Source organism: Aptenodytes forsteri, unplaced genomic scaffold (assembly GCF_000699145.1).
Source record: "Aptenodytes forsteri isolate BGI_AS27 unplaced genomic scaffold, ASM69914v1 Scaffold255, whole genome shotgun sequence".
In the NCBI taxonomy this organism is placed as follows: Eukaryota; Metazoa; Chordata; class Aves; order Sphenisciformes; family Spheniscidae; genus Aptenodytes; species Aptenodytes forsteri.
In genome coordinates, this window is record NW_008794888.1 from 3394872 (window position 1) to 3408501 (window position 13630).

The 13630-nt window shown below is 37.9% G+C and overlaps 1 protein-coding gene across 4 annotated transcripts in view; it reads left to right on the plus strand.

Annotated features, from left to right (window-relative positions):
* Positions 1 to 13630, plus strand: part of RBMS1 (RNA binding motif single stranded interacting protein 1) — a 117087-nt gene that overhangs the window by 75142 nt on the left and 28315 nt on the right. For all 4 annotated transcript variants that reach the window (XM_019470942.1, XM_019470943.1, XM_019470944.1 and 1 more), the window contains exons 3-4: positions 1628 to 1686; positions 4545 to 4636. In XM_019470942.1, coding sequence (XP_019326487.1) covers positions 1628 to 1686; positions 4545 to 4636 — 151 coding nt within the window. The remainder of the gene's footprint in view (positions 1 to 1627; positions 1687 to 4544; positions 4637 to 13630) is intronic.

Below are 13630 nucleotides of genomic sequence, written 5' to 3' on the forward strand. Positions count from 1 at the left end.
TTAGGCTATAGATGGATAGTTCTATTTTATATCAGTGTAGATGCTCACAATTTCAGGTACGATAAGGAAGACAACACCTAGTGGCTAGTCTCCCAGGTTTACCCCCTTGCAACTATTTGATGCCACACAATAACTCATTGAATAAACAGAAGGTGCTTGAAACTGGTCACAAAGAGTCATAACTACACTGAAACATGTATTTAAATGTTCTTTAGGGGGAAGGTACTTTGTAAATAGGCTTCATCCTTGAATAACTATCACTTTGCAAGTGAACAGTTATTTGAGTACTCTTAACTAACTAAGCTTAAGTTTGTTTATTAGACTTCTTATATATTTTGAAGAACTTTTAAGACTAATACAGCCACTGCAGAACTTGAGTTAGTTGTCTTTTGAAATAATACCTTTTTGAAATGATACTCACTCTGTTCACGTTATATTTAGCAGGTGAACTGGCAAAACTGAATTCTTCCCTAAATTCCACTTTCTTATGCTGATTACATTTCTTATAATTTTCAGTTCATTTTGGGTTCTTGTACAATGATAAAGAACCTCTTAGCACACAGTGCTTAGGTATACCTGTTAATGTAATAAGTTACATTATATTCTCATGTGAAAACAAACTCATGTTGCATCGTTTCTCTCTTGTATACTCACAGCACTGTATCAAATGTAGTTCGCAAGCAAACAGAGGAGGTTGTGGTAAGGAACTTTGTAAACCTGTGCTCCATTTCCGATTCCACTGCTGATGCAGGCCAAGGGAGTTGCTTTTTTTTAAATTGAAACTGGGATTTAACTTCCAAGGAAAATTGCAAGTTTTCAGCAGCAGTGACGACTTCTACTCTAAATTTGATCGAAAAACCTGAGATAAACTTCGCAGAGCACTTCAGAAACAGTGATCGTTCCTATAGCTGGGATTGCTGTCTGCCTGTTTCCCAAGCTTAATTGCTCTTAGATATCTGGGTGTTCACCTTTGGACTGTGTAGCAGATTGGCACCTGGACTGCCCAGTTATTGAGAAGCTGAGGAACAGGCAATGAGTGTGTGTTAAAAAAAGAAAATTGAAACTTTCCTGAGGGATGTTTTGGTTTTAATTGAAATTGTTTACATTTCAATTTTCCATTTTAAAAATACAGAAAATTCTTTACCACCTTTGCTGATCAGCTTTCATAAATCTGACTTGCACTTGTCACATTCCAGAACAAAGTTTTTAATCTTTTGGGGGCGGGGAGATACATAAGTTTTTTACCTTCCCCTCCCCCCCGTTAGTTAGCAAGCCTCGCACTGACAAGGCAGTTTGTCAGCTTTATCTGGTCTATATATTGAGAGAGTCCAAGCTTATGTCTAAAACGTGGTTTCTTACATGTACCAGGATTTTAACTGTGTTGTATTCTTTTCTGTAAAGCACTTTTTCTCTGGCTTGTTTTGTGGTTCTGCTGTGCCACTGAGAACGTAAGGAGAATAGAACGAGATCATGCTTGAAATTGTTGATCTTTTTGGTCACTTCTGTCTATGTATGAGTTTTCATTATAAAGTGAAGGGTAATAGGATATAAAATAATGTGAATTGGGTATCTGTTGTAATAGGATGTTGTTTTCTCATTTTCCTTACATATGTGTAATACATTTTAGGTATGGGAAAATTGTATCCACGAAGGCTATTTTGGATAAGACAACAAACAAATGCAAAGGTATGTATGTTTGCCTTTATATTACGTTCACGTGAAAGTCCTAATTGAGTCTATAAAATACACTAATGTTGAATTTTAAGTGCTTTCAATTCCGCGCCCCTCTCCGCCTTCTTATTCCTAAACTAGTCTTATTCTTGCCCACGGTCAGTGTATTCAATACATTTGTTTCCAGTGGAGCTGGCAGACAGCCTGTGTCAGTGGTGCAGCCAAGCCTGGGTGAAGCTGACATGCACAGTGCTGGCTGGCAGTTCGCCTCTATTTTAAAAACAAAAATGGAGTTAAAAGCAGGTTTTCCCCTTTTGCCTGGAGAAACTAGGGAAGCTTACAGAAGATCATTCAACTGTACTAAGCATCTGAAAAAATAATATATTGGTGGAAATCAGCTCCCATTGATTAGAGTAGTTTAAAGCAGCACTTAATTACATGTTCCAATCCTCTAATTGTGTTTTGTTATATGCAATTGAATGTATTGAGAGCAAAGAGAGGGTTCATTTTCACCAAAGTAATTGCAGCTGGAAAAAAATATTAGAAGTCCTTTAGATAAGCTGGATATATCAGTTCACTGATTTTCATCACTCACTGCAATTACAGTGAGATCATATCCGAGCAACGTGCATGGTGGGAGAAGGTGTGATAGCAGACACTGAAGTATCGGATTTCAGACTTTCTTTTTTTTACAATTAAGAGGATAATTTCTAAGCAAAGTGAAGAATTAAGTCAGCTGATTTGGCAATGTTAATAAGCGTAAAGCTCATGAGTGAGCGTAAAGCTGTTAGGCAGAGGCAGGAGAGAAGAGTCATTATTAATTGAGACGCAGTTTTTGTGCAGAACTTGGAAGCAGTGCAGGGGCATAGCTTCTTAGCTCCCCATCTTAAACAATTAAAGGGGTGCTGACAGTTCAGAAACAGAAATTTCTGGAAATTTTTTTCCCAGCTTGTGTGCAAATGTCATCTGTGTATATTGTGACTAGGAAGGAGCAGGTGCCATTTTCAATTATTTTAGCTCATTAATACCTGTGACAGCACCTAACTGATTTATTCTGTCCATTCCCCCAGTTCCTGAAGACTTCGGTAGCTCTGTCAGTGATACAGAAATTCTCACATTAATGTTTTAAGAGATTTAAGCTGACTTTTCCAATATAGATTTTAAACCTCGCTGGTGAAAAGCAATAACTAAGTCTGTTGTAACAATATACAGCAAGTTGTAGGGAAGGCTGCAGGGAAGCTCACTGCATGTCATTGAAATTGCAGTAGGAACGTAAGTAGGCAGAATGCAGATATCTAACTGGAATTTAACCAAAAGATTGACAGCATCTCTGGCTCTTGCCAAAAAAAAAAAAACCCCACACCATGGGATTTAAACTAACTGGAGCAACAAGTAATTGAGTTTGTGTATCGTCTAGAAGATGGCAAAGCCGGCTTTGATGGCATGCTTGGTATCAATATGTAACTTTGTCTATATTACACCCTGCAGTGTGGTGGTGTTGCTAACCTGGGCTGTCATGGGTATGGAAAGCTAGTTTTGCCTTGGCAGCACAAAACTTGATATGAACTAATTCAGTCTGTTTCATGTCAAGATTTAACAGTCCACAACACCACATGTTACGCAGAACAATATGCTGCTTTCTTCAGCTTCTTGGCAGGTTAAATAAGCTTGCACTGATGTACTCGGCTGCTCGAGTTGTTTTTCCCAAGTGAAGGACTTTAAAGCTGGTTCAGTTATACCTTTACACAACCTTTTTGTCCTCAGTATAGACATACTGTAAGAGAATGCTATTACTTCTGAAGAAATAATTCCATTTTCTACTCCTCTGGAACTTTTTTTTAATTGTTGGGGTTTTTGTTTGTTTTCTTTTAACCCAACTTAGACTTTGGAGAGGGATTTCTTTAATATTTGAGACTGTTCACTGGTGGGAAGGAAGGGGGTTGAAAAATGCGGAATGAGATTTGCAATAACATCTAGGGGAAGTAGCTTCCAAACTCTGACTGCCTCTTGGTGAGACTTAAGCATCCAACTCCCAGGTTGCATTAAAAATCCCAGCCTGTAAGGTCAGTGTCTGTAAAGTCTAAGGTATATTGCTGTTCAGATGTCCTGGAATCCATTAGCTGTGCATTGTTGTTCAGAATAAGAAAAGTTGTAACTGCAAATATATGGAAATTGTTGCAATTAACTTTGGGTTTACTTTAACATTTAAAGATTGCATTATATGGCATAAAAAATGCTTTCAGGACAATTTTTTTACATTCTGGTTTTGGTAACAACAATGGGAAAAAAACACTTGATTTCACTGAAGCTGAGTTTTCAGTCACTTTTTAATTTTAACTGTTTTTATGTATATACAATGAAGTAACTAATTCACCAAAAATTAGGTTATGATGCAGTAGATATGCGTCTTTTAAACTAAACTCCTCTCACAGTTTTGAGTAAATGACGTGTAACTTAGAAGCTTATTGGTCACTTATTCAAACTGGACTAAGAATTTAGTTTAGAAAAATTAACACATTATGCTTTACTCGGTGATCTCTATGAAATAAACTAATGATGTCACATTTGCTCTTAGAAGATACATACCAGATAACACAAAGCAGACCACCATACTACTTGTTGGCAATTTGGACAAAATCCTCATAATGAGTGGGCATGGGAACTGATTTGTTCCGCTAGGGTAGGTCCCCACCAGTTCAAGCTTGAAAGACTTTGGTAGATTGTTTTTTTTGGGACTACGTGAAGAACTTTGGAGTTCAAATTGGCTCTCTTCACCAACAAGAAAATTATATTAAGTAACTGCTAGTAGCATATGAACTGTTTGATTATAAGCTGGTTGCTGTCTTGTTAATGAAATATGCTTTATGTTTCAGGTTACGGTTTTGTTGACTTTGACAGCCCAGCAGCTGCTCAGAAGGCGGTTTCTGCTTTAAAGGCTAGTGGAGTCCAAGCACAGATGGCAAAGGTGAGTTAAAATAACCATCTAATTCTTGCAATGGGTTGTGAAGATGAACAAGCTTGTATGTTAGCAGAGCATCAGCAATGTGAATTTTCAAGTTGCAGGCCCTTTACAAAGAGCGCAGTCCTCAAGCCACATGATATATTAAGGTAACAAAACAGGGGCTTTCGACTACTATATCCCAAATCATCTCAACTAATGAAATAAAGAAACATAGTATGGTAAAGTCTCCAAACTCATCTGGTTGGATTTATCAGTTTATTCATGATACTATTTTTCTATTGGCTTCATCAGAAGAAAGATTAGCAATAAATTGCAAGAACTTACAGCAGGTTTAACAGTTTAAATACAACATGTTAGTTCCTGGAACAAGTCAATAGCTGAAATAGTTTATAGCACAAAGGTATGAAAGGTTTTATACGTTGCCTGCTTGTTGTTACTGGGGTTAGCCTTGCAATTTGGGGATGAATTTTTAAGCACAGCATGGCAGAATTTAACCTTGTGACTTTGTCTTCAGCCTTTCCAGTATATTTTCTGTTAACATCAGTAAAATTTAAATCTGGGCATTCCTGATAGATGTCTTGAAATTCTCTGCCCTATTTCTGCATCAGGGCAAACCCAAGCATTATTAAAAATAAAGAAATGTGATCTTTCTTCTTTTTATCTCATTTTTACTGATCCTTGCCTCTGAACCAGGTTATTAGTCAAAAGTGATCTTCAGAGCAGTGCTCTTTCGGCATAAGATAAGTTTCTCAAATCTATGAAATCAGGGAGATGATACGTTAGTAATGATTTTTGTCATGTGTTCTTGTTAGGTCAGATGGCCTGGTTCCAAAAGAGTGCCATAAACACCACTGCAAATTTATTAAATAAAGAAAATATTATCAACATAATCTGTTCATATAATTTGTGGTACCTCTTAAAGTAATTTTTTTTTAGTTTGAAAATTATATTCTAATTAAAAAAACCCCAACCACCCAGTAATTAAATAATCTCAGAGACTTTTTTTAATGAAGTAGTCTGCCACAGATCTAGCAAATCTTTTATAGTTATCCATTAGGTACAGATTTTTTTCAGATGAGATATTTTCCACAGCTTCTCAGCTGAGGAGAACAGTTAAGCTAACAACATAAAATGTCTTTGGATGGATTCCAGGGGAACAAAATGGAAACCATATGTTTCATACTTAATGCATGTTTCATTACAGCCATGACACAAACATACATGCTTACTGGAAAACACTTGGTTGTTTTTTCTTTTTTTTTCTTTTTATAAGGTTTTATGTATGCTTAATAAAGACCTTTTTAATCTCTGGTTTTTGAGTAATCACTTTAAAATATATACCAGATTTTTCAGAGCCTCTGTCTGCCATCTTATGGATATGATATCTAGGTAGGAGGGGAGAAGAGAGAATGTGAAGTCATGTAAATTCATTTTGCTAATGAATTTTGGTGCTTGATTTAATTGTCGTCTTGAGTAGATGAAGAAGCTCTAATAATCTAGTTATCTAATGAATAGTTTCTTAATTTTTCCTGTAGTATATTTTTCTGACTCATTTCCTCTGACAGGTAGTTGCAATATTGCTAATATTTCTTTCTGTTAGCATAAATGAGAAAATGTGCACCATACTACCTGACAGTTTTGAGTGATTTTTCTGACACTGTGTCAAGCCTGGTGACCTGTGGGAAATCTGTAACTATAAACTTTGCATTCCAGTGAAACTTGTTGTTCTGCTGCTTAACATGGAAAGAGTGTTTGAATTATTAAAAAAAACAACCCCCAAACCAACCCAATGAACAGTACCACAACAAACAGTCACAAGTGACTAAGAGTTTGAGTGCTTTGATTTTTGTCTATTTTGAGCCATTGGATTTTTTTTTTCTGGGCAGTGCTGCTCTCCTTTTGTTTGAAAAATCCTATCTCCACTTGGATGCTCCAAACTGGGAATTGCCGGTCACTTACAGTTGTTTTGGCAAGATTAGCAAATCAGACTCTTCACATGCAAGACACTATAAAAGTTTACTTGTGTTTGTGTATTTAATATTTTATCCTTTTGTATGTTACCACCTCTGCCATGAAGTGGTCTTCTTGCAGTGAAACTGTTCATGCTTTAGCCTGAATGTCACAGAGAAGGATTTGGAGGGCAGTTTCTCGGCTGTCTGGCCGATGGATTTCCTCACTGACCACTACGACTGCTTCAGTTCCGAAGAGAAATAAATGCCTGTTGGCAGGATTTGTCCGTGGGAAGGTGGTGTTATTACGCTGTGCCCCGGGTGTCAGCCAGCAGCACGGCTCCTCAGTATTCTCGCCCTCCTCCCAGATATGGTGGTCGTCCCTGACCCGCTGAAGCTGAAGGAAAATGTTACTGCTGAAGCCTTGTTCTGGCTCTGGCTGCCATAAACCCCTTTTTGCAGTGCCCTGCTGTAGCTATATGTCAGTGAGTTAAAAATTACTCAGGTCAGCAAGATCATCTACAAATCCTAGTTTAGTAGAAGTGGTTCAGATTATATGTATTAAAACCTTTGTTGTTTGTTTTGTAGAGATAACTTAAAATATTTGACTTTGTGAGCTTTTCCTGTCCATGGGGCAAGATCATGCTGTACTCAGCGGTCTGCTTCCAAGTTTCCCTGACTCCAGAAAAATACAGTCTTGTCCACTATGTTTCGACTATTGTTGAGCAGGCCGGGGGGGCCTGGGACCTGAGATATGGCTTCAGGCCACATCCTGCCAAATCTGTTCCAGGGGGGGTCACTGTTTGTGGAGAACTGGCCATGTCTTGGGAGACGTCATGACAATAGTGTCAGCGAAGGAACCCCATGTCAGACCACGGCTCAAGAAACATTGTCTTCGGTTATTCTGCTCTTTCCAACATCTGAATTGGGAACGCTTGACTAAGACGAAGCAGCCTGGGACGTGTTCTGCTCTGTGCTGGTTAACAGTGTCTTCCAGTCGCTGCTGAAACAGAAGTGCCTCTAGCAATTCCTGTTGGTCAGATAATGCTGCTAAGAGCTTACATAAGATGATACTGCATTGCCAGGGGATGGGAGTAGCTTTTGAATGGAAATTTAAAATGGAGGTAATGGGCTATTGCCCCTCTCCTCTCTTCACACTGAGTATTGCCAGCCGCTTGTCAGTCGTCTTTTTTCAGTGTGTACTGGAAAGGGCTGTGGCTGTGGAAAGGGATCAGGAGATGATGTTAGCTGTAGTGGTAGCCGGCTTGTTTCAGGACCTAGTACAAAACCAATAGCTTATCTCTTACACTAGAGATAAGGTACAGAAAGAGCAGATATATGTCTTGCAAGAGTACTGTTATTTCTAAGCTAGTTAGTAACTGGCTGAGTGTCTAATTTTTATTTTCATTCATTTTGATTCCTTGAAATTTCTTTAATTAGTTTATTGTCCTTGCTCTTAGAGGAGTGCTTTGATAATAAACCACTAATAATAAGTTCAAAAGCTCTGATTTTGCAGAGCTATGCATTCTTAGGTAGGATTAGTAGTAGTATTGAAAAGCTCTGCCCATTTTCTTTGTTAGAAAAGTTGTTACAGTTGCTGCGAGAGTAAATTTTCTGAGAAATGTCTCTCTTCTCTTCCCCCTACCCCGCAGGTAAAATCAGTGAGAAAATCGTAGGTTTCTATGCTGTTCAGAGCAGATAGCAAATGACTTTGTATAGGAAGATAGATGCACACAGAAAATCTACTGTATATTGGCATTTTGAACAGAAATTTTAAAAAAACGAGAATCTGTAAGGGATGTTTTAGAGATGGTGAGGTCTAAATGCTGTGGAGATATGAGTCACCTAAATCCTCATAGATTTTTGACTTTGAACTTAACATAAGGCATTTGAGTCAGCGTCAGACAAAATTCTGTCTCATCAAATGGTATTCAACTAAGTTCAACTGTAGTTAGTGAAGTAACTTGTGTTTCAGATGATTGGAAAAGTGGCACTTTTAAGTGGAAAGTTGAATTTAATTCTTACTCTTCTGGATGTAAACTAATGTGTAAATATAAAAGGTAAAAAAGAACTACTGAATAAGAATGGTTAGTAAAAAACACAGTTCTTCTCATCTTTCTATCTAGCAAACTTAAGCCAGGAGGAGAATGATTGTGTTTGCAGCCCAGATAAAGTCAGCTAGAGAATATCTATATTGTACTGACAGCAGTGTAGAGATACATAAGCCAGCTAGAATACCAGCCTGGCAGTGGCAGCTCAGAGTTCATCAAGTGCTAAACCACTTCCTTCCTGGCGTGGCAGTGACATTTGTATAATCATATTGTCTAGCTCATGGCAGGTTAACAGATTCCTGAGATAATATAGTGAAAGGCTTATGTATACTAAAACTGTTCTACGTATGGAGCTACCACCTTTTGCAAAGAGCTTGTAATGTACTTCAAGCATCACAAGAAGGATTAACATACGTTCGTGTTCTCACAATTGCATTTCAGCACTGTCCTTAAAGTCAGTGTAGTGTCCTCCCTTTAAAATGATTTAACCATCCGAGTCCAACACGATTCCTATAGACTCAATGAGCCTGATCCTCCAGACTTTATGTTGTTGAAGACCTTGCCTTCCTTCATGTCTCCTCTATTCTCTCTCTCTATTCATGAGATTTCTGGTTCTTCCGTATGTACAACTTTGCTATAAGATTGTCAAGATAATTTATAACTTAAACAAGTGATATTCATTCTTTTCCAGTTTGTATTTCTCTAATTTTTTTTTTTTCCTACGGAAGCACAAACTTACCTTTAGTAAATGTGTGCCACGTATAATAGAACCCATGAAAGTAGTCCATGGACGTGGAAGATTTCTGTGGTCAATGAAACTTGTTAATTTGAGCCAAGGAATGCTGTTCCATGTACTAATGTGCGTTTTTGGGGGAAGAGTCATTGTTTATCCATTCAAAGATTTCCCCACAGTTGTACGTTTTTAGGACTTAGGGCTTCAGATTCATAATGTTATAATTTCCTCCTCCTTAAAATCTTCCTTTCCACTGACAATTAAGTATGCTCCTGCTTGTATTGTATTAGCTCTCACATTAACAAATCACTAAATATTTTCAGATATTTTAGGCTTGTGCAAAAAATTAGGGCCATCTTTGGCCATTTTTGTTTCTTATTCAAATTGTGTCAGAAGGATGCCTGTGATAACAATGCAAAGTATGTTGTACCATCATATAATCACTCTTCCACCATTCTTAAGATACCACTTCCATTTTCTGGAGCAGTCAAAGCAACAGACCAAACTCAAACTCATTACGTGGGGGTGGTTTTTAATTTGTGATAAATATTAGCCCATTGTCTGAGTTCATGTTGATCCTCCAGAACCCAGAGATGACCTGAATTTGTAATCTTTGTATTTTTTACTAATGGTTATAAAAGCAGAACTGTGAAGCACTCCCAATGTGCTGGTAGCTTTATCTTTCTTTCCAATTAATTTCAATGCAGGAGCATCTTTTTATATTCTAAATTTACTTTAGGTGACTTTTTTCCCAAGCATATTTGGAAAAGATGAACTTTCACACTATATAAAGTGTGAACTGCACAGCAGGTATGGGGTTTTTGGGAGGGAAAGGCTGCTTAGCCACTTGTCCTCATCTCTGTAACAGAAATCAAGGCTTTTCCACAGCAATTAAACATAATGTATAAAAGGCAGTCTTCCTCTATGTCACTGATAAAGAACATGGTTTTGAGTTAGCAAAAATGAGAAACAGCTAACTTTTATTACTTTTAATAATGTATTGCTTTTTGTACTTGTCTTCGCTGTGGCAACCTTCTGGAGAATTAAATCAGTTTTCATTCCTACAGAGTAAAGTAAGGAAAATAAGTTTAGGTTACCATGGTAGCTAGTGCACTTAATCTAACTAGAGAAGGTAGGCATATTGCAATTTTTTTTTTTTATTCTGCATCTGGGCTTCTGAATGCCAAAGAACAGATGACAGGCAAACAGGAGCTAACTTAAGCGGATTTCTACAGCAGTTTTTAGCAACTGTCTTGTAAGAAAAGTTTTCTTTTTACCTGGTTTGTAGTACTTTCTATAAGTAATAGTATTAAATCCTACTATAATAGACTATTTTAAGTAAATATAATCGATTTTCCTCCTTTTATTCGTAAAAGTTCTTAAGTCATTATAAAATAAAGTGAGGGTAAGCCAAATTTGGTGCCCTCCTGGCAAAGGGAAGGCAAGAATGCCACGGGATAAAAAGGGAGCATATGATTGCAGTGATAGTCTGACTGCAAACTTGAACACAATGCTTATTGTAGTTAAAAATTCCTTTTCATACAGTTCTTATTCCTCTTTGTAATACAGATGTGCCTGTGAAAATGAATTAAAATGTTTAGCTTATTAATCATACATAGTGTTTATGCAGTTCTGGAGAACAAGTGAAGATTATGGTAGTGATTTTTCCCCTGAATTGTCTTGTTAACAGTCTGTGGTCAGACAGTATTAAAACTGTGGCTAAAACAGACATATTTCAGTGAGACACAGGTCAATTGTAAATTTTAAAGTAGTTTCTATACGAAGGCAGACAAGCATTTAATCCCTTCCCTATCAGCCAGAGGATCTTCCATGCTGTGAGCAGTGCCTAGTCACATGTTCCTGAATGGCTATCTGTTCGCTCTGACCTTACACAGAGCAAGAGAAAACAGATGTCTTATCATTTTGCCAAGTTTCTTGCTTGCAATTTAGAAACAGTTCCACACGCACAGGGAGGTTTTTGTTAATTTCTTTCAGATGATGATAGAGCATTTCTCATTATGTAGGACTCCTGATCACCACTTTTCTACAGAAATGAGCATTAGCAGTTGATTGCACCTATCCCTTTTATGAGGAATACTGTGTCTTGTAGTTTGCACCTATCCCTTTTATGAGGAATACTGTATCTTGTAGTTAGCTTAAGTTAGTGCTTTTTAGGAATAAGTGCATTAATCTGCAAGAGCACTGTTCTGCATCTTTGTGTTACTATGTTCTGCTAGAGAAGCTCTGGAGATGTGGCTAAAGGTGTTTGGTGAGAAAAGACCGATAGAAACTTGCTGATGTGAATTGCTAAAAATAAGACTTCCTAGTTTCCTTGGTAATACGGATACTTACACAGTAGCCCACAAATTCCCTGACATTGCCCATAGTCCACAAATATTGAGCGCTTTCAGTGTCTTTCAGGGCCTGCTGAAGGTTCTGTTAACTGAGGAGACCCTGCACGAGATATGAAGACTTTCAAATTAAGCAGCTTCCCTAAATTGTGTAGAATTTAAAAAAGAAAAAAACCTCAGTGGTTCAGTGGTTTATATTTTAATGTTAGCTTGCTACCCTAAAGTAGGAAGCTTTCCACTGACTTTAGTAATTCTTTTTGATCATTCCCATAAAATGATACAAATAACTTAGAGATTTAAGATTTCTAAGGTGAAAGCAGCTTATATGATTTCATGGATTTTAAGCACAGGAAAAAACCCTACCTTTGAAAACACTTAGAATGATTACAGTGTATAGGCAAGGTTTGAGCTGAGTTATGTTTGCAGATATTTTTGCCAGTTTAACTTTTTTGCTGAATTCTAGAATAAAAATTAGAAACTTAGATATCAAATGAGTTATTTTTCTCTTCTGAAAAAGAACAGTAATAAGCATGTGAATTAAACTATGATGAGACAGGTTTTGGTAAGGAAGGAAGTCACAGAACTTAATGTATTAAACTGCTGTTTGCCAGAGAGACAGACGGACAAGTTAAAAAGTTTCTCTCTCCTAACTTCCTGAATTTTTAACTGTTTAACCATTTTCCATGCCAAAACCATGTATAAAAGCAAACATCTGTTTGTATGGTGCCTTTTGTGTAAGACAGGATAAAGATGGATGGGGAGTCCTAGTTGTGGTTGCCATTTGGAAGTCAGCTTGGAAATCCAGCATGTTCTAGGGGGAAGGAAATGACTTGCTGCTTATGATTTCCCAAAACGTACCCAGATAGCTGTTTTAAGGTTTAGTAGTCTTGTGGACATGACAGAAGCTGCATGGTGATGTAAGTAAGTAATAGGTATAATTTCTTCCACTGCCAAACTGTATAAAATTCCAAATACACTCTAGAAAGAGTTCAGTCTTGCTTTAGGTCTACCCCAACAGTATTATGTTAGTATTGTAAATGAGCTCTTTTGAGAACCAATGACCGTCTTCCCCCCGCAAAATGAAGAAATGGATCAAATTAATCTATCCTGACCTAGTTGGACTTGATGATCCTTATGGGTCCCTTCCAACTTGAGATATTCTATGATTTGTCCTTACAGCTGAACTGCTGTCGCTCCCCAGAGCAGCTGTGAGTTTGCACCTGCAGTGCAGATACAACCTTGGTGCACTGTGGAATGTGTTTGTTGGCATTTCAACTATTTTGTTCTGGGAGAATTACAGATGAATGAAATTTCAACTCGTATTCCAGGATTTCAGTGTGACATCCTCATCCGTTGGCTACTTTTTTGCTCTTCCTCTCCTATGTCTGCCATCTTTACCAGTTCTAGCTACGGACATACATAGAAGTATCTTCAAACTCTCTGTTTTCCACTGTGGTCAGTATGTCCCGTCGAAGGATCAAAAGCAGAAATAACTGAATCCCTGGGAGTATTCAGGCTGTAATAGGCTGACTGTCCTGGTTTCGGCAGGGATAGAGTTAATTTCCTTCCTAGTAGCTGGTACAGTGCTGTGTTTTGGATCTAGGATGAGAACAAAGTTGATAATGCACCGATGTTTTAGTTGTTGCTAGGTAATGCTTACACTAGTCAAGGACTTTTCAGCTTCCCATGCTCTACCGACTGAGAAGGCTGGAGGTGCACAAGAAGCTGGGAGGGGGCACAGCCAAACTGGCCAAAGGGACATTCCATACCATGTGACGTCATGCTCAGCATATAAAGCTGGGGGAAGAAGAAGGAAGAGGGGGACATTTGGAGTGATGGCGTTTGTCTTCCCAAGTAACCATTACGCATGATGGAGCCCTGCTTTCCTGGAGATGGCTGAACACCTGCCTGCC